Source organism: Mustela lutreola, chromosome 2, assembly GCF_030435805.1.
Source record: "Mustela lutreola isolate mMusLut2 chromosome 2, mMusLut2.pri, whole genome shotgun sequence".
NCBI classification, from domain to species: Eukaryota; Metazoa; Chordata; class Mammalia; order Carnivora; family Mustelidae; genus Mustela; species Mustela lutreola.
Window position 1 is genome coordinate 21394179 of NC_081291.1, and position 27610 is coordinate 21421788.

The 27610-nt window shown below is 56.5% G+C and overlaps 1 protein-coding gene across 4 annotated transcripts in view; it reads right to left on the reverse strand.

The window, feature by feature from the left end:
• Positions 1–4099: 4099 nt before the first annotated feature.
• The window catches only part of POC1A (POC1 centriolar protein A), a 67500-nt gene continuing 43989 nt past the window's right edge, over positions 4100–27610 (reverse strand). For 2 of the 4 annotated variants that reach the window (XM_059161064.1, XM_059161068.1), the window contains exons 10-11: positions 23492–23635; positions 4100–4265 (exon numbers count right to left, since the gene is read on the reverse strand). In XM_059161064.1, coding sequence (XP_059017047.1) covers positions 4167–4265; positions 23492–23635 — 243 coding nt within the window. In that variant the 3' untranslated portion in view covers positions 4100–4166. The remainder of the gene's footprint in view (positions 4266–23491; positions 23636–27610) is intronic. The other 2 variants (XM_059161066.1, XM_059161065.1) reach the window with 2 other exon arrangements.

Below are 27610 nucleotides of genomic sequence, written 5' to 3' on the forward strand. Positions count from 1 at the left end.
TAGAGTGCTTGCCTTTGGAGCAGGGGTGGGGCTGCCTTGAGCCCCTTTGCCCACCAGCTGACCCAAATCCCTCTTGCACCCCTGGGGATGTCCAGGGCAGGGCCCACTGCATCAAAAGATTGTAATTCTTGCCACCCAGAATTCCAGAGCTAGAGGAACCCTGGGACCATCAGCACATGGACAGAAGGACTAACTTCCGGGGAAGGGGCCTGACCTGCTGGAAGTGACAGCACCCCAGGCTGGTGGAGGGGGGATCACACAAGGACCACAGTCACGCTCTGTGCCAGTCACTGCTCTGAGCACTTCATGTGCCCGATTAGACCAGTAGCACCTTCCAGATGGAGATGCCACAAGCTTAGGGAACTCGTTGGAGATCTCAGAGCCAGCAGGTGTCAGAGTCTGGACTCGGGCAGTGGGTCATGGGACCATGACTCCCAGAGCGAACCCCTGGCTCCACTGCTCCGCCCTCTTGGTAGACAGACACACAGCCCACCAGCACGGCGAGGTCGGGAATCTGTGGCCAGTGGGTCCTGGGACAGATGGACAAGACGGTGCTGGGTAGGAAGATGGCAGAGTTTCCAGGTCAGCCTGGCCGGTCTGTCAGGACCTCATGGGGAGCAGACACTCGGGAATGAGAGGGGACTGGGCTTGCCACGGGTGACAACAGGACTAAGCTGCTGCTCACTGGCTCGGTCGTCCAGCTGGCCCGAGGGACCTCCTCCAGGGTCTCTGGCAGAAGTACAGGTTCATCCTGGAACCCCAAGAATCTGGCAAACGTAGGTGGGGGAATCACAATTTAAATCACCAAACAGGGGGCGCCTGGGTGGCTCAGTGGGTTAAAGCCTCTGCCTTCGGCTCAGGTCATGGTCCCAGGGTCCTGGGATCGAGCGCCACATCAGTCTGTCTGCTCAGCAGGGAGCCTGCTTCCCCCCATGTCTTTGCCTGCTTCTCTGCCTACTTGTGATCTCTGTCAAAAAAGTGAATTAAAAAATCTTTTTAAAAATAAATAAAAATAAATCACCAATCAGGGGCGCCTGGGTGGCTCAGTCGGTTGAGTCTGCCTTCAGCTCAGGTCAGTATCTCTGGGGCCTGGGATGGATCCCTGCATCGGGCTCCCTGCTCAGTGGGGAGTCTGCTTCTCCCTCTCCATCTGCCTTCCCTCCAACTCGTGTTCTCACTCTCTCAAAATAAAATCCTTTTTTTTTTTTTTTTTTAAGATTTATTTATTTATTTGACAGACAGAGATCACAAGTAGGCAGAGAGGCAGGCAGAGAGGGAGGAGGAAGCAGGCTCCCCGCTGAGCAGAGAGCCCGATGCGGGGCTCGATTCCAGGATCCCGAGATCATAGACCTGAGTTGAAGGCAGAGGCTTTAACCCACTGAGCCACCCAGGCGCCCCAATAAATAAAATCTTTAAAAAAAGAAATCACCAATCACCGACACCTGTTCTTTTAGTTCACGTTAGGAAAATTGGGCCATGAGAGGAGGGGGTGGTGGGAATTACCACTGTATATACCTAACAAAACCCCCTAACCACCTCACCCTTCTAGCAAACAGAGAGAGAGAGAGAGAGAGATGCAATTTGGTTTTTACAGAGCTCGGTTATCAAAATCCACAATCAGGAGAGATGGTGGCTGAGCAGAGGCATTTGCATTTCCAGACGGCTGCTTTTGAGCCTGGCAGCACCAGCGGGAGGACTGGTAGGAGCCCCTACTACAGGGGAGCTGCTGGAGAGGCCTGGCAGGGAGACACCATCACAAGAAAGGCCCTGTCCCGTGGCCCCCAACCTTGCCAAGCCGCCTCAAGCCCACCCGGGCTCCATACTCCTCTCTTGCTTATGAGGCCCCCACAGCTGACCAGCCCAGTGTTGCCCAAGTCAGGGTCCTGCACGGGGCGGGGAGTGGGGGGGTCAGAGCACCTTAGGGTCCTCTGTCCCCTTTCTCTCAGGGGCAATCTGGGCTCCTAGGTCCTCAGAGCAGTGAGGTCCCAAGTCAGGCCCCACGGGAGCAAGAAAAGGAACTCTGGGCAAGAACTTGGCTCCTTCATAGTTTTGGCCTGTGTGTCACATGCTGACCCTCAGGCTTGGAGGAGGTGGGTCTCTGTGGTGATTCAAAGACAAGCGCTGCTCTCCGAGAACCATCTTGCCTCCCATTCCGAGTCTGGCTGGTGACTGCATCCAGGCAGGTGTGTGAGTGTGCAGAAAGCCCAACAGGAGGGCCCTGCCTCTCAGACCACCTGTGGCTGTCTCTTGGAGAGCCCAGGGTGGGGCTTCCAGGGACCCAGAGACACCATTGCCGCCAGGCCATTTCCCAAATCCCTGACAGGGTCTCAATCCACATTTTCTTCACAGAGAAACTCAAAGCTCAATTCTGGTGTAAACTGAAGGCAGGGAGATGGTAACCTGGCTTGGCCCGAGCAAAAGCAGCCACACGCTGCCTGGAGACGTGGTTTCTGTCCTGCCGTCCCCAGTGAGGGGTACCATCTGTGTCCCTGCAGATGACCTTCCCCTGGACTGGTGGCTCAGATCACCAGAGCCCCAACGCTGGGGTCTCCAGCTTCAGGTCTGGAAGCTCCCACAAGTCCAGTATGGGAGAGGATGACCAGACCGGCCCCACAAGGGCGTCCTGAGCAAGCTCCCTTAGCGTTGCCCAGACTCCCTAAGAGCCTTCACGCAGGGGGAGCTCCTGACCTCCTGAGCAATCTGAGCACCTTACCTGCCAATTCAGACCCACAGGCCTGCCTGGCAGTCTCTTCCCCACTCGCAGAGCTCCGGGGGAGACGGTCTACCTCCTAAGCCCCTGGAGGGGTACTTACCAGCCCTGCCTAAAACAAGAACTTGAGACTCAGAGAGGTTATGTGACCGTGTCAAGGCTACACAGCTGGCTGAAGCCTGACCCTGGACTGTGGCTTTTCCCCTACTAGCTGGGGGAGGCAGCTTCCCCCTTCTTGCCGTTCATCCAGGCTCCATGGAGGCTGCCTCCGTGTGGGTCCCAACTCCTTCAGGTTCTGCTCCCACCTGGAAGCTGCAGAGGCTGGGAAGCTCATTAGCTGCGTGGTACCAACAGCTCCTGAGAAGATCTAACGCGGGACCCCCCAGCCCCCCAGGGCACAGCAGGTATGTTGAAGGATAAATACCTCCCTGGCTGGCTGGGCCCCAAGAAGCCAAATGCCGGAGACACGGACAGCACCCAGACACGTGGAGGGCACTCGCCTGGCTCTCCCTGTGCAGTGCACAGGAAGAAGCCTGTGGGAACCCTCCGGAGTAAGTGGAAATGCAGCTGCCTGAGTCCTCCAGGACCCAATTGACGAAACTGGCTGAGGTCAGCCAGAGGGAGGTGGGTGCTGGGCTGGGGCTCCGGCTGTCCTGGATCCCCCAGTTCCCTGAGCAGATGCAGATGAGTGTCCTGAGTGCCCAAGGTGACCTGGTAAGGGCCCTCCGAAGCCACTGCTTTCATTCTCCCTTTAGGGGCCCTGAGGAGTGTGTATGGGGGGGGGCACTGATGAGGTCTCACTCAGAATGAGCCACTTTTATGACAAGCTCAATAAAGTCCATTTTAATTTCAGATTCCTTCACAGAGGTGAAGGAAGCCACTGGGCCCCAGTGAACACGTGTGGGGCAGAAATCCAGGCCACAGTGAAGCCACTGCCGCCCCACCGCACGCTTGTTCCTGGACTAACCTGACTCAGATGGCCCCCATGGAGCCTTTTGTCATATTTAGAGGAATCTCCTGGCTGGCCCAGCCAATGGGCAGTCAGTCCACTCCTAAGCTGTCATGGGTGGGAAGAGTCAGGCATTCAGCAGAGAGAGCGACAAAACCCCATAAGGCGGCCTGGGGGCAACCTCTTCTGGGGGGAGGGTGTGTTGTGATCTTCAGGCCCATGAGGACTCCGAGGTAGCAAACATTTTCAAGTGACTCCTTCCCATTAAACCAAACGCAGTCCTCTGTGTCTGTGCAGGCACTGCCCAGAGGGGCCTTCTGCTGACAGGTTGCAAGCCTCCGGCGGCAGAGAGCAGGTGGGGGACAGAAGTGCCTAACCCCGGGGTCTCGGGGGCGGAGCTGAATCCCCTTCGTTTATTGACCCAAGTCCCCCAGTACAAATCCCCGGCCTGCCATCCCCCACCCCACCCCCCCAAATCGAGCGAGCTCTTGATCCTGGCTCCCCTGATCACGGTGGTGTTCTCTGCATGATTAGCTGCTGGTTCTCCAAGCACTGCTTCAGCCTGTCTTCCGTCAGCGTCAGCCGCTGCTCCAGGATGGAGACCGTCTGTAAAACAAATGGCACAGTCAGGCCTCAGAGGACAGAGGGGCTACAGGGCTGCCCTGGGGATCCCCTCAACCAGTCCTGCTCAGCTGCCCAGCCTGTTGTCCTGCTGCCAGGTCCCTGTCTCCGGTGGCTGCTAGGGATAGTTCCGGCCTTTGCGTCTCCTCCTGGTTCTGCGTGGCTGTCCTCTGAGGTCTGCAGGCAAGGGGAGGACACAGGGAAGGGAGGCAGCGGGTCTCACAGCCTTGGTCATTCCCCAAGACAACCAATGGTCAGGATCCCCAGCCCCGAAAGTCTGGCCTTTAGACGGGAATCCAGAGCAGAACCACTTCCTCATTTGGACTAGGCTTCTGTCTACAATCAACTGGAGATCACCACCCATCTCCATTCCAAAGGTAAGAAAACACCCCCAAATGAAGGCACCCCATCTGGATCCTGCCCACATCTCAGACCCTTCACCTCCACACCTGGAGGGGCTTCCCAGGCTGGGAGGTGAGTGACTGAGCAACTCTGAGCCTAGGAAGGCCTCTGCCTGTCTGAGTCCAAGGAGGACCACTGCAGGAATAGGTCGTCTGAGACACAGGCGCTAACTCCATCTCTGAGCCCCTTTTCTCCTCTGTGATGGAAGGACAATGCCAAGGTCACAGGAATCCTGGAGCCTAGGAGGTGACTCAAGATGGTGGCCAGCACTTCTTAGCTTGATCCATGCTGGGAACGTCTGTCATCATGTTGGCTTCCAGAGGCTGAGCCCGTAGCTCCCTGTCCTCTCCTGCCCACTCAGCATGGCTGGCCTGTGGACCTAGCCATCTGGCTTGCCAAACGCTGGTAGTCCCATGTGCCGGGGAGGCATGTGCCTCATGGGTCAGGGCCAGTCTTACAGACATGGCTGCTGGACAAGGCTGTAAAAAACATGCCCACCTTCTCTGGCTTGGGACAGAGTGCTGGCAGAGGGGTAGTGCTGTCTGGGAGCCCATGTGTTCCCCACAGAGCAGCTGGCTCACTGCCCTCAAGGACTCCTGCCCAGGGCCTGCCCACCAGTCACACAGCCAAGCCCAGCCCTCGCCAGGCTGGCCATGATGGCTGAGTTCTCCTTCACCTCCTCCCCGAGGGCTGGGTGAGTGCCAGGCCTGCACCAGGCCTGGGGTGAATCCACCATGAGCGAGGCAGGCTTGGTCCCTGTGCGGTGCAGCTGACAGCCAGCAGAAAGGGGTCAGGTTAAGAAACAATACTTTCTATTAATTTTGCCCATTTGTCTATGGGCTTTCCCAAGAGGTTCTGCCACCTTCCCTGAGGCTCTAAGGAGGCTCTGGGCCTTGGTCCAATGAAAAGGAAACTTTCCTTTCATACATTTAATAAACCATTGAAACATTTTGGGAAGGAGTTTATCCTCTCGGGCAGCTATAAATTCTCACAGCATCCCGCACGGATGTCGGCTGCTTATGGAGGCTGCTCCTCAGGGCGGCTGGCCATTTCTGAGGGAGCTGACCTGGGCTGCAGGGGCTCTGAACCCGGGGGTATAGGCCTGAGCCTGAAAAGGAGCACTGCACCCCAAGAGGCAGAGCCGGGCTGAAGGGAACAGTCACACTCCCCCTGTGCTGGCCAGAAGCCGCTGAGGGGTCTGTACCTCGTAAAAGGGGCGGCGGAAACAGCCCCTGGCTGGCCCAGAGCAGCATTCCTGGAAGTTTCCACTGGCTGCTGTGAAACGCGCGCTGAGCCAAGCTCCAAAATCCTTCCCCATCCAGACTTTTTCCGATGGCCCTGGACTCCAGGTCACAGTAGGGGAGCCAGCCTGCTCTTCATCCGTGCCCACCCCCTCCCCGCCCTTTTTAACTTTCCACAGGGACCGAATCCGCAAATGTGGAGGCAGTGGGTGCGGGGCGAGCGTCAAAACCGGGGGTGCCACGCATTTCACGAGGCCTCCACTTAGTTCCACGGGGGGCCCATGCTTCTGCTTGGTAGAAATACGGCCATTTGTCCATATTATACTTCTTTAAACATAACTGCACACCCATCTCTCCCTTGCAGCCCCGGAAGGAGGGTGCCGGCTGGTTGTCCGGCTGGTTGTGGGCCCTCCCCTGGGGAGCTTTGAGGACGTGCTTCCTGGCCTGTTGCAGACAGGAAGGCTTCACATCCATGACTCCTCAAAATCTGCAGCCCCCTCCTCCCTGTCGTTCTCCCGCCTCTCCCTTTCTCCAGCTGCAACCGACTCTGGAAGAGTCACCATCTCTGGTCTCTACTTCTAGTGCCCCCCGGCTCTGCCCAGATGCTGAGTGACAGTCGCCATCCGGGGATGAGGCCCACCAGGCTCTTCGCACTCACATTTGATCCCACCCGAACCCCGTCTGAGCCGGAAGGATGGGCCAGGGAGAGGAGGACGATTTTTGGATTATCTGTATGTTAGAATGTTGTCTGGTGTCCTCTGCTCCACAAGTTTTCCTTAATAATCCTACTCTAATAAAGCATGGGGTGTCGTTTTCATGGAAAATGGTGTCTCTCAAGGTCAAGTGAAACCTAGAAATCCCAATGCCTGATATTGCTGATGTGCCTTCCCTCTGCCACGGAGAAAGATCTCTCCTGAGACCGAGTGGGTGCCTTTGGGGCACTCAAGGAACAGAGGTCAAACATGCTCAGGGCTGGCGGTACAGACAGCAAGAGGGCGGGTGGGCCATCTGCAGTGACTCAGCCCAGGCCACTATGGTGCCACGGAGTCTCCCAGCTGCTGGGGCCTCTGGCGGAAGGGGAAAGCATTGGGGATAGCACATGGGTGGGTGAGGGCGTCCCCAGCAAGGACTGGTTCCAGGTCATACTGCATGGCCTTGTTCACATGTCAGGCATACCACAAGCCTCAGTAAATGCGTGCTGCCTCAGCATTCAGATGGCAGAGGCCATAGTCCATTCTTCCAGCTGCCCAGGGCCATCCACGCTAAGCAGGCTGCTCACCCCGCCTTGCACTCTGGGTCCTGCCACATGGTGCCCAGAGATGAGGCCCACCTGCCTCAGAGGGTGGGGAGGCGCACTACTGAAGCAAACAGCCCCACAGTCTTCCAGACACCGTCACCCCTGCCCCCAACCCACCCTTTCACCCTCCTTCCACTCAGGGCAAATGAGGTCTGGCCTTGCAAGCAGCCCCAGGGCCCACAGGCCCCTCCCCTTTCTCTCTCCCCCTTATAAGTCCCACAAGTCCCCAAGGAGGTCTGGTGGCAGATGCCAACGAGGGAAGCAGCCCTGACTGACCCAGCTGTCTGTAGGCCTCTGCCCTTGCAGCAGGGCAAAGGGAAAGTGGAGAAGCGGCTGAAGAGGCCAGGGTTCTGGCTGCTGGGCGGACCTGTCTGGGCAAGGTAACCCATGTCCTAGGCCTCCTGCACGCTGGGGTCCAAACTCCTTCGGAAAGGTCCCTCTTGTCTGTGGACTGGGGAGAAACCATGCAACTCATTCCCTCTCCCTGGGCCTTGTGCCATCTGGGGAGCTTACTCGAGTCCCCGCTGTAAATGGAGTGAGGAGTCCAGACTTGAAGGGAGAATGGTGGGAAGACCCAGGACAGGCTTGGGGGAGCCGGGTGTGTGTGTGTGGGGGGGTGGTGGCGGTCATCCTCATGATTTCTGACACACTCGGCTCCAGGGGCCGCTCTTGGCAGCTGCCGTTCATGGAGAGCTCATGATACGCCAAGCACTCCTCAAAAACCCTCCGGGGTGGAAGGCTTCATCATCCCCATTTTTCACATGAGGAAACCAAGGCACGGTGCTATTAAGCAGCTTGCCTGAAGTCACACAGCTTATAAATGACAAGCCAGGGCCGTGAACTAAGGGGGCCCAGCTTCAGAGTTTGGGCTAAAGCACCATGAGTTGCACCTTCGCTCTGTTCCCATGAATAAGGTGAGGCCTGGCCTTCCTCCTCCCCTGCTCCAGCCACGCCTGAAGGGTACCAGCCATGTAACCCCAGGAGACCTGTGTGTCCCCCACCCAAAGCCCAAACTCAGGCAGTCTAAGGAGAACCTCGTGCATCTCTGTTCTTATCCATCAGAAGACACCTCTGTCCTGTCCAGGTCACCTGGCCCAGTGGCTCCAGTTTAAATGGGAACGAACAACCCTCCAGCGTCACCCAGCATCTCCTCACACCATCAGGCCGCCCTCAGAGGTGGCTCCCAGGCCTCAGATGCCCCCAAACCCCACAAAGCACTCTCTCATCTGACTGGATATTTAGGTTTGGAATTATCACAAAAGTCACAATTTTGGCTACAAAAAGGTAATGTTATATGGACAAAAGGGACATTATCAACAAGAACCTTTTAATAGACACGTGATGAGAAACCATGTGAAAACTTGAATTTTAGACGCTTTCTTTTACTGGGGGCCGTGTCACTCAGCATAAATGATCAATTCCCAAACACGGCATGGAACTCACCCCATTCCCTGCTCGTGCCCCACCCCTCACAGCACAGGGCTTGACTACTCTCTCCCTGAACCACAGTGACAGGAAGCAGAATTCAGACCCCACCGGGGCGCCTGGGTGGCTCAGTGGTTTAAGCCTCTGCCTTTGGCTCAGGTCATGATCTCAGGGTCCTGGGATCAAGCCCTGCATCAGGCTCTCCGCTCAGCAGGGAGCCTGCTCCCTCCCCCACTCCCCCACCTGCCTGCCTACTTTTGATCTCTCTGTCAAATAAATAAATTAAAAAAAAAAAATTCAAACCCCATGCCTGGACACCATCACCCCTCACCTAACACCCTCCACTTCCAAGGTCACAGTCTTCACCTGCCAGCTACGGGGGAGCTTCATGGGCGGGCAAGGTCACAAGAGACCCAGAATTTTCATTCTCAAAGTCACACCTGGTCAGCAGGTCACCTTGGAGGGCTTGTTTCTGAACCACTTTCTGCTGCTCCTGTCACTGGTGATTTCCAGGATGCCACAGCCCTGGTCATGGGAAACAGTGCCCTTAGGAACATTCCTGCTTGCTGCTGAACATACTCTGTTGTTTCTCTAGACTGAGGCCTGGCACACTCAGCTTGCTGCCCAGTTTTGTAAATAAGGCTTTATTGCCATGCCCGCCTGTTTACATACCGTTTATGGCTGCTTTCTGGCAAGGATGGGGTTGCACGGTTGTGACAGAGACCCTCTGGCCCACAAAGCCTGATAGCTACTGTTAAGAAAGTTTGCAGACCCTTGCCCCAGACTTTCTTCACGCTCAGCCTTGGCACATGGTCCCTGGGCTGACCTATGTCACCGAGGTTGACAAGGGCACACACCGACTCGGCGGGACCCGTGGGGTACACGCCCCATCCAGAAGCCAAGCACTAAGCAGCAGGACAGAGCAGGAGGGTGTGCTGGGAAGAACCGAGGGGTCTGGGTGGGGGAAGGGAGGGGTGAACAGAGGCTAAGGAGGAGTTCACCAAGCAAGCAGGCAAGGAGGGTGCTGGGCCCAAAGGGTCAGTGAGCACAGAGCCGAGAGGTGGCAGGGAAGAAAGGAACAGGAGGGACAGAGCAAAGGAGGGCCCTGTACGGGAACGAGGAAGGGCCTCATGGAAGCAGGAGATGGGGCAAGGCACTGCCGGCCACGCCAGGCGGCCTTGCCTTCAGCCTTAGAGCACAGGATGGTGTTTGGTGGTCCTAGGCTGAGTGGGGAGCAGACCCCTCTGGCTGCCACACGGGGATGCTCTGGGGAGAGCCTGCATGGCCCTGGTTAGGCGTGTTAGAGGCCTAACCAGACACACCCACAAGGTATGAACCGCCAGCACCCGGTGGTAAGTCGGGGGGGGGATGGGAGAAGGGACAGGACAGCACCGCAAGAGGTGAGAATGGGCTCCGGAGAGGACAGGTTAAGTGTGAGGCCCCTCTGAGGGCCCGGCGGGGGATTAGAGCCAGCAGCAAGGCTATTTTGTTTTGCTGACATCATCTTCACTGCTGGGGGCAGAGTGGGGGACACAAGCAGGGAGAGCAATGGACCCATAAGCCCCGGGTCTCAGACAGAACCAGGGGCACAAGGATGTCAGGGACACGGCTGAAGCCCCCTGGAAAGCAGCCTGGCCCCTCAGTGGTTGACAAAGAAGGGACAGCCCCACACAGGGGACCAGACAGGGAGGAGGGTGATAGAGGTGTTGGGGACCAAAACCATGAGCACGAGGGAGTCCAGCTCCAGCTGGAGCAGGGAACGGTTTCCAGCCTGACTTGGCTGCCTGAGCTCTCCAGGGGAAAATCCTCCCGGGAGAGGCCGAACAAGGGCATCTCACGCGAACCCTCATTTTCCTGCTCAGGGGATAGCAGACACTGATCTGTCCCGTCAAGTCAACATTAACAGGCGAGCGGCTTCTCTCACTCACAGTTCAAGACGTGTAAGACGGTTCATGTAACACCCTGAAGGGCCTTCTGAGTGGGGTCTAAAAATAACCGATTTTAAAGTGACAGGCTTGTATTTTTAGTCCCCTAAGAACCTGAGTGATGCTCAAAGAAGCCACACCAAAATGCCAGTCCTCAGCCACACGTCTGGCACCCAGGGCCCCCAACTCCAAGTGGGAGACAACACAGCACAGGGGACATTTCCACAGACACCATGGCTCCATACCTCATGGCCTTAGACGCCTTCTACCGACAGGCATCCAGGTCTCCACTGCCTGCCTGAAGCCGTGGGGCTCTGGCAGCTGGAACAGCAGAGCCCAGCTCCCCCTACACTGTCCCTATGCCCCCTAAGGGCTCAGATGGGCCAGTCTAGGTGCCCTATGAGGGACAGCGCCTGGTGTGTGCATCTCCACTAACTTCTGAGGTGGCCAAGGGGAGGCACCGACTCCTGGTGTGTGACAGGGATTCAGGAAACGGTAGTGCCATCAGAGGCCAAAGTGGGTTTGCAGGGCATCTGCCTGAGCGCGCTGCCCGAGGGGGCTGGTGCCAAGGCTGGGGAGCCAGGATGCTCCCACGGCCGCTGCACGGGCATCGTGTGAAGGTGAGAGTCCAGTGCTCCCTGGGAGGACTCCCCCACCCTCGGAGGCCCCGCTCGCCTCCTAGAGCAGTGTGCAGTCCTCTGGGGACCACTCTCTCCCTACCAGTTCTGCCATCGTGCTTTCCCTGGGCTTGGTGGGCTTCTCCTCTGTCCCTTCTGCCTACTTCCTGGCCCCCAACTTCCTCACGGCATGACCTCCCCTTCTTTCAGCCCTGCTGGGTTCTTATTTCTCCCCAGACTGGTTTCCTACTGAGGCGGGCTTGTCTTGCATTTTTTTCCTCAGCTCCTTCCCCCACTCCTTGTTTCTACCTGTTTTTCAGGTCATTTTTCATCCCCTTTTCACTTGTGTCTGGAGATAAGGCAAGAAAAGGAGCAGGATGTATTCACACAGAGTGAGATCCAAGTGAAATCCAGGACCCTGACACGGCTCACCTACTCTGGGGCTGACAGACCTGGTTAGGAGACCTCCAACTCTGACCAGGGCTTGGGAGGCCTTTGTGAGGAGACAACACAAGATGGGCTGAAGGAAACGAATTCCAAACCCCAGGTACAGCAGGTACAAAGGCCCTAAGGCACAGAAGAATATGGTGCACTTGGAACTATCAAGGAGCTCGGTGTGGTTGGTCTGGAGTGGCTGAACAAGGAAGAGAGTGTGGTGGCCACGGGCAAGGTGGAGGAGGGGCCCCAGGGCCCTCAGCCACAGGGGACAGGAACAGGGAAGCCTCCACTCCCTGGCACTGCCTTATTGCATTCACAGGTCTGAGCAAGTTTCAGAGTGGCCAGTTCTCAAAGCTGATTCCAAAGCGAGTCTGGGGAAGAGGCTCAACCCGGGAACTGACCGTGGCCAAGTGGTGCCTCAGCTGGAGGTGAGACGGAAGGGAGTGACCTGGCACTTCAGAACACAGACCCAGGGCAGACCCTCTGAGCCAGGGCACCTTCTGCAGCTGCTCCTCCGCCCAGTGCACGGCTGCTACCTTGACCTTTCCTGAAAATCTCTCTCTTATATAGCCTGTGGGCAAATGTAGCAGCAAAACTGGAGCCCAACTTCCATAAAGCCCCGAGGGCACCACAGTACACCAATGGGGCCCTCTGGACATCCCCACATCTGTCAGGTCTGTCACCTGCCGCCAGCAAGAGACTCTGGCTTGTGGGGGCTTCTAGGCACTGGCGTGGCTGCCGCACCTGTCCTGTCTGGGCTGGCTTCTGGCGAAGCACCTCGGCCACGACTAAGAGTGAGTAACGTTTTGGAAGGCGGAAGAAAGATGAAGGGAGACCAACCAGCCGTTCTATGTGCACTTTTCAGCTATCCGGCCAGTTCCTTACAGAATGCTCCTGCATATGGAGGCCGTGCCCCAGCTTTTCCCACAGCGACCCCCTCTTCCCAGGCTTCTCTCCCACAGCCCCCCACCCCAGCCAGGGAACTTCTCCACATCCGCCTCCTGCTCTCAGTAGAGCTCTGGGTACAGCACGAGGCCCCTCCCAGGCCTCCCAGACCGTGGAAGATGTGGCCCAGAAGTGACACCCCCCCACCCCCACAAGCACTCTGCCAGGCTTGGGGCACAGTGGTGAGGGGAACTAAACCTGTCCTAAGACAGCAGTGTAGCTGAAAGCCAGGAGACGGAGCCACCAGTGCCCGAAGGGGGCAAGACAGGCAGTGAGGCAAGAAGGCAAAGTGGTTGGGGTGGGGGGTGCCACTTGTGCAGCTGTGTGCCAGGGCCACCGAGTGGGGAGAAAGTCGGAGGGAGGGAGGTGAAGTATGCAGGGCAGAGGCAGCCCGGGGCATAGGCCCAAAGGCTGGGAGAGGGCAGGGGGAGTGGTGAGCACAGGGGGGTGCTGGAGCGGGGAAGGGCTGCAGGAAGGGCTGACCGGGTGCAGGAAACCAGTCCCGGGACTGGACCGTGCTGTCTGCGACCCCTCTGGCTGCTGAATCAGGCTGGGCAACGCCCTCACCTCAGGGCTCTGCTCGAGGAGTACCCTCACCGGATACAGGCAGGCTACCCCTGCCCCAGGGCCTCCCCCTCTGCTGCCTCAGCTTCCCGGGACTCCTGGGTCACCCTTCCCTTCCACCTGCTTCTCCCACGTTACTTTCCTGTGCAGGAGCTCAGGGCTAAAGGCTGGACTCCAGGCCCGCGCTGCCTATTACCACGGCTCTCTCTGACCAAAGCCCCACTCCAGCCCTCTTCCCCTTGAAGACCTCCGGGTCCCATCCCACACTCAGTGCCTGTCCTCCTCCTCCCCCAGGATGTCCTGGCCACAGCATGGGGGCGGGCCCTTGGAAAATGCTGCCATGGTAACCTCCGGTCCCCACCTTTATCCTGTGGGAAGAACACAGGCTCCAGGGCTGTTCTTCTGGGTTCAGATCTGAACTTGACTCAGCTTGCTGAGCAGCCTTGGGCAAGCTACGGGACTCAAGGTTTCAGATTCCTCATCTGTACAATGCATCTCTCTGGGCTCCACTGTAATCCTGTACTAACAGCTCATATTTATGTGGCCCTTGCTCTAGACACGGGGGTGTACTCCCCACCTCACAGGGGCCATGGAGGAGCTCTGGGCTGCAGGGGGCCTTGCGCACAGATGGGCCTGGATGGGGCCCTGAAGAAGGCAGCCTGTGGTCAGGCCTGGTAGGGACTGAGCCATCAGGGCACGTGGTGGTCTGGCTGCTCCTTAAAGTTCTCTTGTGACGGAAAGTTCCTTTTAATCATTTCCAGGCTTGTGGTTGCTTTGGGCTCCTCCAGGCGGTCTCCCACAGGGGTGGGGGCATCCCAGCCCCCGCCCCCCACCCCAGAAGCCAGATTACTGGTGGTAGTGTCCCAGGTGCCCTGGGGCTTCAGGAGAGAGCACAGCTGCCCAACCACACCACTGGGGACCCTGGTGTCAGGCTGCGGGAAACATCCTGGCGTTGGCCATTGGCTCAAGGCCCCTGTCTTGACTATGCCGCACAGAATGTCGAACTTTCCTTTGGTTTCATTGCAAAGATGGAAAAATGTGGAATTAATCTCCCCCATAGCATGGTTTTGACTTCACTCAGATTTTAAAGATCTAAAACAGATGCAAGAAAAGGGGAATCTCTTTGCTGTGGGGTCTTGTGAGCTATCAAAACAAAGTGGGTTTGCCAGGTTCAGCGCCCGCACAGCTCTGCCTCGTCTCCTGCCAGTTCCAGCTTTGTCTGCTGGTGTATGTCTGTGTGAGCACACATGTGTGCATGTGCACACGCAGTACCCTGTCTTGGGGATGGTGCCCTGGCCAGCCAGTTGCCCTGTGTCTGTGGGGTGAATGTGGGCTGGAAGGGCCAGCACACCTTCCTGAGAATGGGGCTGCTGGTCTGAGCCCTGCTCTTCCCACCAGCCAGGGCTCTGGCCCTCTGCCCCAGCCTCTGTCTGGCACCCCGTCATCTGTGGCACAGGGGCCCTCAAGTTGAAGGTGCAGATGCTGGCCCTCGACAGCCTGTTGACCTCCATCAATCTAAACGTCAGCTTCACGAGGACAGGGGTTTTTGTCAATTCTTGCTCACCGCTATCCTCCTGTTTCCAGGCACAGCTCCTAGCACACAGTAGGTGCCACACAGGGCGCTGGATGGACAAATGCCAGGCCCTGAGCGCCACGGAGATCCAGAGAATTTGGGTGCTGCCCCAACCAGCCCAGGTCCCCATGAGCCCAACTGGCTGGTAAGGAACCCGCTCCCCTCCCTCTAGCCTGGGCCTTGGACCTGGGAGGCTTGAGGGAACGGTGGGGGAGGGGTTGGAGGGTAGGTAGGACGGAGGGGCCCCTGTCCGCTGGCCTTGGCCTCAGCAGGATGTGGGGGTGCACAAAGTAGGTGGGGAGTCCAGGAAGCAGCCCACTTCCTCCCCTTCCCACCTCAGACCTCATTTGATGAGGGCGAACAGCTCTGAGCCCTGAACTGTAGAGGGGAAGAAGGAGACTCCCTCTCACGCTGGCGTCTGATAGACTGACTTGTCTAGGATCACAGAGTCGATATACAACAAAATGTGTTTTTGAAGAAATTCTTCCCAATCTCTCCAGGCTAGGCAACTGTCTTTTTAACCAACCCTTTTCACCCCCCAGTTTGCTGCTAACAACACAAAATGAGCCTTTGTCCCTCGAGCCCATAGGTCTATGTTTCTGTTTCACATTATCTCAGGGATATAGGATTTCTCTGACGTTTCTGCATCCCCCAACCCCCACCTCTACGGAGGATTAGCTCTCCTCGAGAAGTACATGAAATACTATTTTCTATTGGTGGATTAGCCATGGGATTAAGGAATCTTGGCTAATTTACCTTCCTTGTGACTTAAAAGCAGCTCCTTTTAAATGAACACAGGCTTTTCCATCTTACTACTTACCCACAAAAGAGAAGCTATTAAAAGTGGGTCCACTCACCACCATCCATAAAACCAAATGCTCCTGGGACCCATGGGGGGCTACCTGCACCAGGACAGAAGATCTGAGCTGTGTATCCCACCCACACTGGCCTGAGTGCAAGGTCATCTCTTTGTCAGCCCTGGGCAGGCCACCAGGGAGGCAAAGGGTCTAACGGGGACAGCCCCAAAGTGCACGATGCTAGTCACTGCTGGGCCAGAGGCTCTGTACTCTGACCCCAGGGTGAGTCCAAACAGGGCCGAGCATGGGGCGTGAACTTTGGCTTTGACCACCTCCTGCATTCTGTTTCTTTGGAAGCTGACTTTTCCAACAATCCATAAATGAACATGCTAGTTAATTTACCACAACCCAATAAAACACGATCATCCCAAGTCAGACAGACTGTCAGGTAGCTTGCTGGAGGCCTCAGGACAGCCTGGCAAGTCAGGCGGTAAGCCCCAGCCCAACAGGACCAGCTCAGGCAAGAAGGGCTCACAGGATTTCCCTGCCCTGCTGAGGACCCACTGATCCATGGTAGGAAACGTAGCCTGTCATCTTTAATGGTTTTCTGGAGCCACCAGCAGGGCCCAAATCAGAAGGAGGCAGGCATGGACCTGCTCCTCCAAAAGCCATGCCTCCCTGAGTTTAAAGCATCTTTCTGCCTTTCCTCCCCCATCAAGGAGAGGATCTGTACTGGCCGTCCAGGCCCGGAGAGGGCCCTCCGAGGGGCAGGGGGAAGGAAGGGGCCAGCCTGACTGTAGCTCTCCCTGCCCCTGCTCTAGCGGCGCCTCATTTGGGACAGTGCCAAATGGCCACAGGGTCAGCTGTGACTTGGTTCATCACAGAGCCATGCAGGCCTATATGGCACTGCTTGTCCAACCAGAACAGTCATAGACCCCTTCTTGTGGCCAGCGCTTAACCCTTCCCCGGAGGGCCCCTGGGTCCCAAGAAGAGTGCGAGCAAACAACCTGCAGTCCCCTTCTTCCTTCCTCTAGAGTAATCCTGGAGTCAGTCTGAAAGCGATGCCCCTGCATGGGCCCTGTTATCCCACTTCAGCCCCTGCTCCCCCACCCCTCCCCCGCGCCGCCCACCCCAAGCAGGCTTGGGGCCTCACAGGAGAAATCTCCTAGGACCGTGAACATTCCGGGCCCCGGAGGTAACCACAGCCATCCCAAGTCCATCTGGTGGGCGGGGGGCATTCGATCTGCAGCCTCTTTGGAGAGGAATGCTTTTTGCCACAACCGCAGACGGCAGAGAGGACAGAGCTGCCACGAAGCCTGCCATGCACTCATGAACGTGAGCTTGGCCTATCTTTGAGTGCCTTGAGCAGCGCCAGCCTTTGCTTTTTGCAAAGCCAGAGGGGCCTATGGACACATGGCCCAAAAGAGCAACAGGGTGGGGGAAGGGCCAGAGCCCAGCCCCTCTGCAACCAGCTGGAGTCAAACCCCAAGTATGCCTCTGACACAGACCACAGAGTGTCCTGTCCCCAGGAAGCAGCCTCTTGACAGAGGAAAAACAAATCTCGTCTCCAAACCCCCAAGTGGCAGGAGCGCAGGCTGTCCTGAACTTGATTTTGGCCCAATGGCAGCTTTTGAATGTCTGTACAGAGGACAGCTAGACCCTCTCTGGACTAGGTAGGCCTGGTGGTCAGATGTGCTGATGTGGAGAGAAGCACCACGTTTGCCGGAACCTGCAACCACCACTCCAGGCCGCTGCCATCGGAGGGCTGCACACACTCTATAAATGGGAGTCCTGGCAGGGGTTGGAGCAGCCAGGAAGGCTGACTTTCACTCTACACCCTCCTGAAGAGTTCGGTCCAGGCACACCTGGGAGGGCCCGCCCCCAGCTAAAATGGCACAACTGCTTCAAAATCGAGTCTGTTTGTACAAACAACAGTTCATCTGCCCAGGAAAGAAGTAGACCGAGAGCCCCCGAGAGGAGTCAGGTGGGCCCTGCGTTCGCACCTTCCCTGCCAGCACGGAACTAGGTGTCTCACCCAAGCAGCTCATCAAATAGGGAACCACCAGGACCATGATGGGGAGGGTCGGGATGTCTCAAAATAAACAGGCCACTCCCCAACTGTCTAACTCCCCGAAGCACACAGACACAAATCCTTGGCCCTGCTGAGTTAGGTCAGCAGAGTTACAACCTGGCTATTTTTCTGGCTATTTCACGAACTCAAATGTCAGAGGCCCACACTGGCGGGGCTGGGTAGGCCTGCCCCCGCCTGCTTCCCACTGCATGCATGTTCTAGTCCCGGAGCCCAGCGGCCCCTGGTGAGTCACAGGAACCTGAACGTGACATCACAGCATTGCTGTGGCCAGCCCGAAGCACGGGTGCCATAAAAAAAACATAGCTGGAGCAGGAATTTCATGGTTTGGTATTTTTAAAAAGCAGCAAGATGTGAAACTAGAGTCAGAAATAACTCTGCTGTGGGCTTCAGAGGCAAAACCTCCAAGCTGTTTGTTGGGCCCAGGCCCCTCACTGTAGCCTCCCCAGCTCCCGGGTACTGTCTGCACCTCAGCGCCCTACTTCTGGCCCTTGAGGAAGATCCAGGGACTCTGCAAATCCCAGAAAGCCCCTGAAGCTCTGTCATACAGGAGTTGCAAAGGAAGCAAAGGGGACAGTGTGGGAGGGGGAGGGGAGTTCACGCAGCCAGGCCGGTGATGGGACGTGGCCCCCAGATCACCTGACACAGGCCCACAAGAACATGAGAGGAAAGACCAGGGCCTCTGTCTGGATACAGAACCCCAAGCAGACAGGTCTGGCAGCCACGGGGCCTACCCTGGAGTGCTTCCTCAAGGGGAGCAGAGATAGGAAGGCAACTCATGGAAAGAAGGCCCTAAGGGAAGTCCTGGCCCCATGTGAGGTGCTGACCTCTGCTGCCTACGGCACGGGACAGGCAGATGGGCAGTGCCCAAAGTCTCCCGTCTGTAGAGGAGGAAACCAAGGCTTACTCAGATCTACACAGACAGAAAAAGGCAAAGCTGGGCCGGAGCAGTTTTTTTCTGGACCTCATAGTCCTCTAAGGTTGAGTCAACTTTCTCAGGAAGAGAAGACTTGGGACAGGCAGTGACCCCGTGATAGCCATAGGACAGGTGTGTGTTCTCTCCAGGGTGTGTGTGTGTGTGGACAGGGTCACAAGAGGAAGACGGGGCACCCACTCAGCCCTGGCAGCTCCTGAGAATTCCCATCTGGGTTTTGAGGAGCAAAAAGTTTCCAAAGAAAAACCTAAATCCCGGTGCCTGGGTGGCTCAGTTAAACATTTGCCTTTGGCTCAGGTCATGATCTCAAGGTCCTGGGATCAAGCCCCACATTGGGCTCCCTGCTCATCAGGGAGCTTGCTTCTCCCTCTACCCCTCACCCTGCTTAGGCTCTCTCACTCTCTCAAATAAATAAAAATTTAAAAATTTAAAAGAAAGAAAGAAAAACCTAAATGCCATTATTAGGAAACACATTTCCCCCAACAATCATTAGGATAACTGGATTAAAAGAACAGCTATCACAGTAAGTATACGTCTTTGAAGAGCTTCAATCTTGGCCAGATGCCTGGGTCCAGGTTCAAGGCTCCCATCTCTAATGGGCCCCATGACCCATCTCGGATTTTCAACAAACCCTTGCACCCCGGTCCCCCGTCACCTCCTGGACTCCCCTCCCTGGACCTGGGAAAAGAGCTCTTCTTTCTCTCCCTCTCATCCTACTGCCAAGTCAGACCACTAGAGTCTCACTGGCAGCTCAAGGGCATTCCTGGGACTCAAGTCCAGCAGCTGCGGAGGCCTGTGGAATGTCCACTCCCTACACTCCTATGTTACCTGGCCAGCCTGGTGCTTTCCCACACTCTCCTGGGAGCACACGGACTTCGTGTTGTGCTTCACGGAACAGCTGGTGCCGGTCTAACACATCCATTTAACCAAGGGCTTCCCAACGGCGCTCGGAAACATGAGCTGGCTCGACTGTCCCAACTTTATAAGGCTCTGGGGAACAATGTCACCTGATGAATGATGGGGTTGGTCCTCAGATCCGGGAGGGCAGGTGTGTCCAAGCTGATGGGCCGGTGGTCACTCTGCTTCCCACAGCTGGCAGGGGAGTGTAAGGCTAGACAGACCCCAGCTGTTCAGAACACAAAATCCAGCTGGGATGGGGTCCCAAGGAGCACAGTGGAGGAATCCGTGAAGCCCCAAACCGCAACCTCAGAGGGGTAAGGAGGGGTGTCTTCCACACAAAGAAGGGTCAGGGCAAGGGGGTGTACTCTCTAGCCTGGGACCTCAGAACTACCAGGCTCTGTGATCCCAGAGCAACAATGTCTGGCCTTAACTTTCAGGTTAACGTTCGGCTTGCAGGTGGACTCCTCGAGGAAGCCAACCCTGACTACACCAAAACTCTCCAGCAGGGGAAGCTGGGGAACCCCAGCCTACAGTGGCTTGAGCTCAGGATCACCCAGGATCCTGGAGAAGTCCCCGGCTGAGTGGCCCCAGGGGCTGGTCCAGGCCCAGCAAGCCATTACCCACACCCTATCCACGACTGGCATGGTGCTAGCTGCTGGGCACCAGGCGGGAGGATGACAAGAGGGTCAGGTAAGAGTGCCTGTGGAAAGTTGCAGGGCTCAGATAAACAGCGGGAGGAGGCAGATGACAAAGCATACATGATCCCTACCCTCTGTGGACTTCCCATCTAATACAACGCCATAGGGAGGACTGCCAGGCCGGGTCAAAGAGAACACTCACGCGGGAAATGGACAAAGGCCTGTGAACCTTGCAACCATTCCAAAGTTATCGCCCCGAACGGGTACACTTTTGAAGAACAATGTGTACCCGTTTTGAAGAACACTTTAGAGAAAAGGCATTCCTAAAAAAATAAAATGGTCCATCCTCAACTGGAGAGTCAAAGGGCTGGATTTTGGATGCTGTACATGGCCCAAGGAGAGTTTGCTTCGCAGGCAATGACGAGCCTTTTGAACGCTTGCTGGCCCCAGATGCAGAGAGAGCTCAAGCAACGAAGGGAACTCGCTGCCCCCTCTGCGAGGGTCTGAGGCACGGCTCCTCCAGGCAGGGAGATAGGGGGGAACTGGGGGAAGTGTTTCTGGTGTTGCTGTGATCCCCCCGCCACCCCCACCAGACCCTAATGACGAGGGCAGCACACGGCACTGCTGGGGACTGTTCGCAGAGCCTCACACGAGCTAACACATCTAATCCTCACGACAGACCTGTGAAGTGGCTACTCTTATCAGCAATGTGTTCCAGATTTGGAAACTGAGGCACAGAGGTTAAGCACCTGGCCCAAGGTCACCAGAACGTACACCCAAGCAAGCTGAGCCACTGTTCTCCATGGGCGCACTCAGCCGCCTGACCTCTGGGGGCCACTGAGGAGGGCTGAGATTGGTCCTGGGCCTTCAGACTGGCACAAATGGGCCGTGAACATCCAGAGAGGAGGAATCAGTCACTGGGCCACCCCAGCCTGTTGAGCAGAAAGGCAGGCTCTGAGGACTGAGGGCTTCCGCAACGGGGTGTCCTGCTCATGTCACCCAGGGGCGGAAGGCTCACTCAGTAAACATTTCAGCCACTGCAGCCCCCACACTTCTTCCTTGGAGGATGTTCTGGGGGACGGAGGATGGAAGGACCTAGAAGGCAACTTCCCTCTCAGAACCCTCTTTGAAGTAGACTTCCTTGTCGGGGAGGGAAGGGGCAGTGAGGGGGTTGGGACAGAGGGGAATAGCATGATTCAGATGACTCTGAGGTAGGAGTCCTTGTGGGGGTAGCTGAGAAACCCCTGCCCCTCCAGAGTACAGAGGTACGTCAAGATGGCGAGCAGTGCTCACTGACGGGGTCCTGTGTGAGACCAATACCCATAGGCAAAGGAGGCTCAGAGCCCGGCTGAGTGACCCACATGGGTATCTCAGCAGGATCACCTGGCTCTGGGCTCTGGACTTCAGAGGTGGGGCTGCCCACAGCCACACTGGTCCCAAGAGAAAGGAACACCCAATCCCACAAGAGTCAGCTCTGGCTGTAGCTTGGATACCTCAGCCAGAGCCCCAAATGGAAGAGAGGAGGTACGTCTGGAAAACAACCAGCAGCCAAACTCAAGGACAGCACACCAGAGAGCACAAATGCACCTCCTACCACTTGGAAACTAGGCTGCGGCCTCGACTGGGGGCTTCAACTGTGGAAACCAAGAATCTTCTTCAGGATGTCAAGTCCATCAGGAACATTCAGGAATGCACACTGTTTGGCAGAGCAGGTGCCTGGCTGACGGGCCTGGCATCTGGTCGGGGGTGGAGTGCTGTTTGGATCTGCAAAGGGGCTGGATGGTGTGAGGTAGGACGAGGGTGCCGCACAGCCATCCAGACCTGGGGCCAGAGGCCCAGGCCACCTGAAAGCCTTCATTATTCTCGGTGATGGCGGTTTCTCACAAAGTTACTATCACACTCCAAACTGCTAACACGTAACAAAACCTCCCGCATGCACCCCTGAAACAGTGACGGGAAATGCTTCTAGTGCTATACTCCAATGAAGCGATCCAATGAAGCTATTTTTAACCATCTTCTCAGACTTAATTTCCAATTTTATCCTATAAAGTTCTAATTGATTCCACCTCCCCTGATCTCTCACACTTGACAAGGCTGTGAAGAACATGAGGCGGGCTTGGCGGTTTCTGATGCGTGTGAGATGGGGGATGTGCATGTTGCTCATACCTCTCTCAGCACAGGCCTTCTCAAGGGTTAACAGGCTTCCAGAAATGTCTGTCTGATATGCCTGTCTTCCCCACCCCCGACGCCCCCCAGCCCCAGCCACTGACAGCAGACCTTTCCCTTCAAAGCTCCTTCCTTCCCTGGGCCCAAGGTGTGCAGTACCAGCTGGGATGCCACGACACGCCGTGGGCCACATGACATGATAGAGAGCTTTTCTCACTTGGCCAGGGATCCAGAGGGAGGGAAAGGATGGTACGCCACTTCAGCTCTATTTCTACCAGGGACTCAGGGCTCCCTTGTCTTCTTCCCACACCCTTGGTCTACCCAGGAGTTGGCACAAGAGAAGGCAGTCTGCACCCACAGCTGAGGTGGGGAAAGGGCCTGACGACCTTTAAATCCTGCCTTGGCACCACCACCCCCACCTATACCCCATGCCAGTCACGCTGGGCTTTGCTTGTTGCTTGGATGTGCCTGTGGCCCCCTCCAGTCCTGCAGGCAGGCTGCTTCCCCCTACCAAGGCCACTCTCGTGCCTGCGGTGCCAGCAGCCACCTCTTGCCAGGGCACTCTGTTCTTAGGGAAGCTGTTGTACTCCAATTCTATATTAGCAACTGCCAGATGTATCTATGCTCCAGAGGCCTGGGTCCATGTCTACCTTGCTGATGACGCTGGTCAGCACCACCGCTTATGTTTACTGAACAGCTGCCTTGAGCCAGGTGTAAGCCAAATGCTTCCCACAGATTCATCTTCTTTAATCCTGACCATGAACAGGACCTGGAGTCCATGAACACCGCACATCATAGAGGAGTGCACCAGGGCTTGGGGAGTGCACCAGCCAAAGGGATTTCGCCAAGGCTGCTTGGAGGATAAGAGCAGTGCCAGCTCAAAGCCAGAGCCTGGGCTCCCAGATGCCTGACTCACTGCTCACAGCTCCCTGGCACACCCCTGGAGGGTGCCCACCCCGCGATGAGCGGGATGAATGGACAGTGTTTCTTTCAAAGCTCTGCTGTGGGCCAGGCTGGCCCTGGGAGGGCACACCCTGGCAGGACTAGCACTGGGGATTTTTGGGGTCCAGTGGCTTGGCCGGAGCTCAGATGGCTCTGAGAGCCAGGACCTCAAGGCAGGCAATGCAACTTTATTAATTTGGACTGGAAAGTAGATCCATTATGATGATTTTTTTTTTTTTTTTAAATATAGCACCTGCTGCCCAACTTCAAACAGCCCAAATGCCAGGCCAAGTGGGGTGAACGCATGTCCTGGCCTACCTGAGTGAGGACGTCCAGCTGGCCCACGATGTGCTCCAGTGTGCTGGTCAGCGTCTGGGGCATGCTGGTGGGCTCCTGGGGCTGGCTCTGCACCGACTCCTGACTCCTGCCTCTGCCTGGAGGGATGGGGAAATCCACTTCTGGCTAAGGACAATGAAAAGAAAGGGAGTCCTTCAGTCCTCATTCAGGACTTAAAGAAACACGGAAAGAGGAACAGCCCCTCCAAAGGATAAAGTGGAAAACTACCCACAATCTGGAAAACATGAGTTCTAAATACTGGTGAGAAATGCAGTGTGGCGGTACTCCCACATCCGGGCCACGCACCCGCTTCCAGGACTTCCTTTCTGAGCAGAGGCCGTGAGTGAGGAGTGCCATCCGAGCACATGGCAGTGAGGGCTGGAGGAGCCAGGGGGGAGGGGCAGGTGGGCCGCAGAGTGCCTTCCGTTGGTTCCGCATGCAGCCTGTGCCCGTAGTAGGCCCCCTCAGAGTCTGGAGACCCTGAAGCCCAGGCTGGCTCTGATGTCACTCCTCTTCCTGGCAAGGCCCAGGCCCATTCCCCACCCCCAGTGTGGGCTTGGCCTAGAACTGGGGGGATGTTCCGACCCCGCCCTAGTGCAGAACCCCTGGGAAAACAGGAATTGTGTGTGAGCATCCAGATGGCTGGTGGGAATCCTGTGCCTGGTGGGACAGGTACCCCGAGTTGCTGTAGAGAGCCTTCCGGAGAAGTGAGGGATCAGTGTTCCTGCCTGAGAGGCTTCAGTCCCCAAATGCAGAAGCCTAACCTCTGCACCACTCCCCCACCAAATACACACTCACAATCACAGAGCGCAGGTGATTCCTAAGGGGACCCATCCCAGTCCAACTTGGGTCTCCCCAGATTCAGGCACCACTCTGTGTACGTATTAGCACTTCTCTTAACCCATGAACCGCTGTGCGCATGTTCAGCAGGGTAGAACTCCCAGAGCCACACCGTTCCCGAGGACACAGATGGCAGATGCCCCAGTTTTGGTCTTAGAACCTTCCTCTGTGGACTTGCTCCCTGTGGGAATGATGTGCTTAGTGAAACTGACACTCTTGGCTGGCCCCAAAGCCCCAGTAACCCATAAAAGGCAGCCACACATGGGGCTCAGGGTTTTAAACCATGACCTCAACAAATTTCTAAATGTTACCACATCACCCCATGGCTTTGCCAGTCCTCCAGGGCTCTCTACTGCCTTTGGGAGAAAATTTGAGCACCTTCACAAGGCACCCCACTCCAGGCTACCTCCTTGCACAACTCCCCTCCTGCCTCTGCACCCCCTTGCCCAGATCCCAAGGTCCTCCCCTACTGGAAGGCCCTCATCCAGCCTTCCTTCCCCCTGACCCCAGCACCCTAGCCTCTACTCGCTTTGCAACCTGGAACGCCTGATCAGCAGCGCCTCTGTGCTCCCGAATGCCTGTGCCTGCCCCAGCCCTGCCCGGTTCCTCCAGCCACTCCATCTCCAGTGCCAGGACACACGAGTGGGCTGAATCAATGCCGGCCTGTCCATAGGGCCTGCTGCCCATCCATGAGTCTGTGTGCCTCTCCCTGTTTCCTGCCTATTCTCATCAGCCCTGTCCCTTCTGAATCTAGGATATCTCTGGGCTCAAAGCATGCCAGCTACCCATGTGCCACAGAGCTATGGCTACTCTACCCGGCCAGGAGAATTTACTGGCTGTGACTGGGGCTCCCCGAGGCTGCCTGCACATGTGCCACCAGCAGCTGGCTTGCATCTCTGAGTCTGCCCATCTCCGGGATGGACCCATAGTAGCCCAGCCCTAGGAAGACTCTGCTCTGGCCAGGGTCACCGGGGTGGGCATCAGAGTCCTAGAAGAGAAAGATCACAGGGGAGGATTCCCAATCAGCCAAGGAGGGCAGTTTGGCTCCTGGGCCCTACTGCCTATTTTGCTGTAGTTGGAAAGTGTTCTAGTCTCAAAGATAGCAAACTCTCCCATGCATGCCCATTGGAACCTGGAGAAACACAGGCTCTGGAGGTTAAAGAGAACATGAAGGTCAGACACAGAGCTCGAGGGGTGTTCTCTAAAACAGGAGCAGTGCCAAGCACGCGAGCCCATTGTGGGCGTGCCTGCTGTGTGCTATGTGTGCCCACCAGGACTGGGGCCCTGGGCCTCCAGAAACCAGTGCGATTGGCTAGCGTAGGCCCTGACAGGTGTGGGGTTTTCCTTCTGGTTTGTAATGCAAGTGCTTGACTTCTTGACTGCCCAGGCAACCACTTCAGAGAGGCATCCACTTGAAGAGGGCTATCTTGAATAAACATGCTGCCCGCCCATGACCAGACGAAGAGCTGGGACACCCCCCACCACAGAGGTTCCTTGGCAGATTTAGGGAACTGACCATATGGCCATGTGTTTTTTTTCTTAAAATTCCCACTCTTATGTTTAAAATTCACCAATAACGAGGGAGCCCTGAAAACCCCCAGGCCTCTACCCTCAACCCCAATAAAAGTGCAACCTCAGGTGCTTGCTCTCTCTCCTCTCCCCTCACCCTTGCTGTGTGGCCTCACGTGTGCTGTGTTACTTCTAGGTCCCTTCATTTTTTTTTTTTTTTAAGATTTTATTTATTTATTTGACAGAGAGATCACAAGTAGGCAGAGAGCAGAGAGAGAGGAGGAAGCAGATTCCTTGCTGAGCAGAGAGCCCAATGTGGGGCTTGATTCCAGGACCCTGAGATCATGACCTGAGCTGAAGGCAGAGGCTTAACCCACTGAGCAACCCAGGCGCCCCGGTCCCTTCATTTCTTCCAAAGGTTCCTGATGGTTACTGCTGAAGGGTGTCTTGTAATTATATTAAGAACTATGAGGGCGGGTTCAACCACAATGTTGGTCATTGACAGGTAGCGGCACACAGTTTCAGATCCCAATGCCTATGCAGGAGTCCACCCCAAAAGGAAATATTCCAGAAGCCTTGAATAGCCCTCACCTCACCACAGCAGCCCCAGGCCCAGGCAGCAATGTCAGGGGACCCCGCACAGTGCACTGGGGAAGAGCAGGGATTCAGATAGGCCCTGGCCGACATTTGAGCTCCAGGACTGATAAGCAAGGTGGCCCTGGGCAAGAAGCTTAACTTCCCTAGGCCTCTCCTTCCTCATCTGCATGATGGGAGTGATGACTGGGCCTATCCCGCAAAGGGCTGGGCTGTGAAAGGCACTTCTCTGAAATCACTTGCAGGCCCTTCTTGAGAAGTAGCTCCAGCCCTGCGCCCCTGCCCCGAAAGATTCCCCCCCACTCCACCCCCGCCACCCTTCCAGACACACACACTCTTCGTTTGGACAGTGAGTCCCTGTGGCTCCCTCAGGAAAGGCCATGAAAGTGAGGGTGGGAGCCAGGCAGCCCTCTGTCCCGACAGCCAGCATCCTCCAGGAGTGGCCAGACGGGTGCTGCCTGCTGCCTGGGAAGGATTGAATGGAAATTCTGAGTGTTTCTGAAAAACGGCCCAGAAACTGACAGCCCCGAGCTGAGTCCCTGGGAGCACAGTGACGACAGCGAGTTGGGGGGACCACCGCTGACTCACAACAGGAACCCTTCTTCTGAGCCCAAAGAGAGCCAGCAACAAAGGTGCACTGAGGACAGCAGCCACGTGCCGAGCCAGGGAGGAGGCCTTTGGAGGACACAGTTGTGGAAACCGCCATGCTCCCCTGCCCACTCTGACCTCTCACAGGCTGTGACCAGGTGACAACAAAGGAGACGGAAGCTCCGAGAGCAAATGACCATTGGGAGGGCCCCAGCCTCAAGCTTCCCCCACAAGCCCAGGGTCCTGCCTGCCCCAGGCTATTCCTCTGGCTGCGCCATCTGGTCCTTGTCTTTCCTCCCCCAGGACGCAGCCCTTTTCTGCTTTCTGTCCATCCTCTTACTGGTGGATATGACCGCACTGCACACGCCACAGGGCCAGAACATAAAGATAGCAAGAGCTGTTGTCCCCTTGTTACCTACCACGTGCCAGCATTTACACACATTTAATCCTTACAGTGGCCCTTTCTTCACAGCAGGCATCATTAAGCTTATTTTTCGGTGGGGTGGGGGGGGGCAGGCAGCAGGCTCCGGGAGGTTAGAGATCTTGCTCAAAGTTACCCAGGAAAGGAGA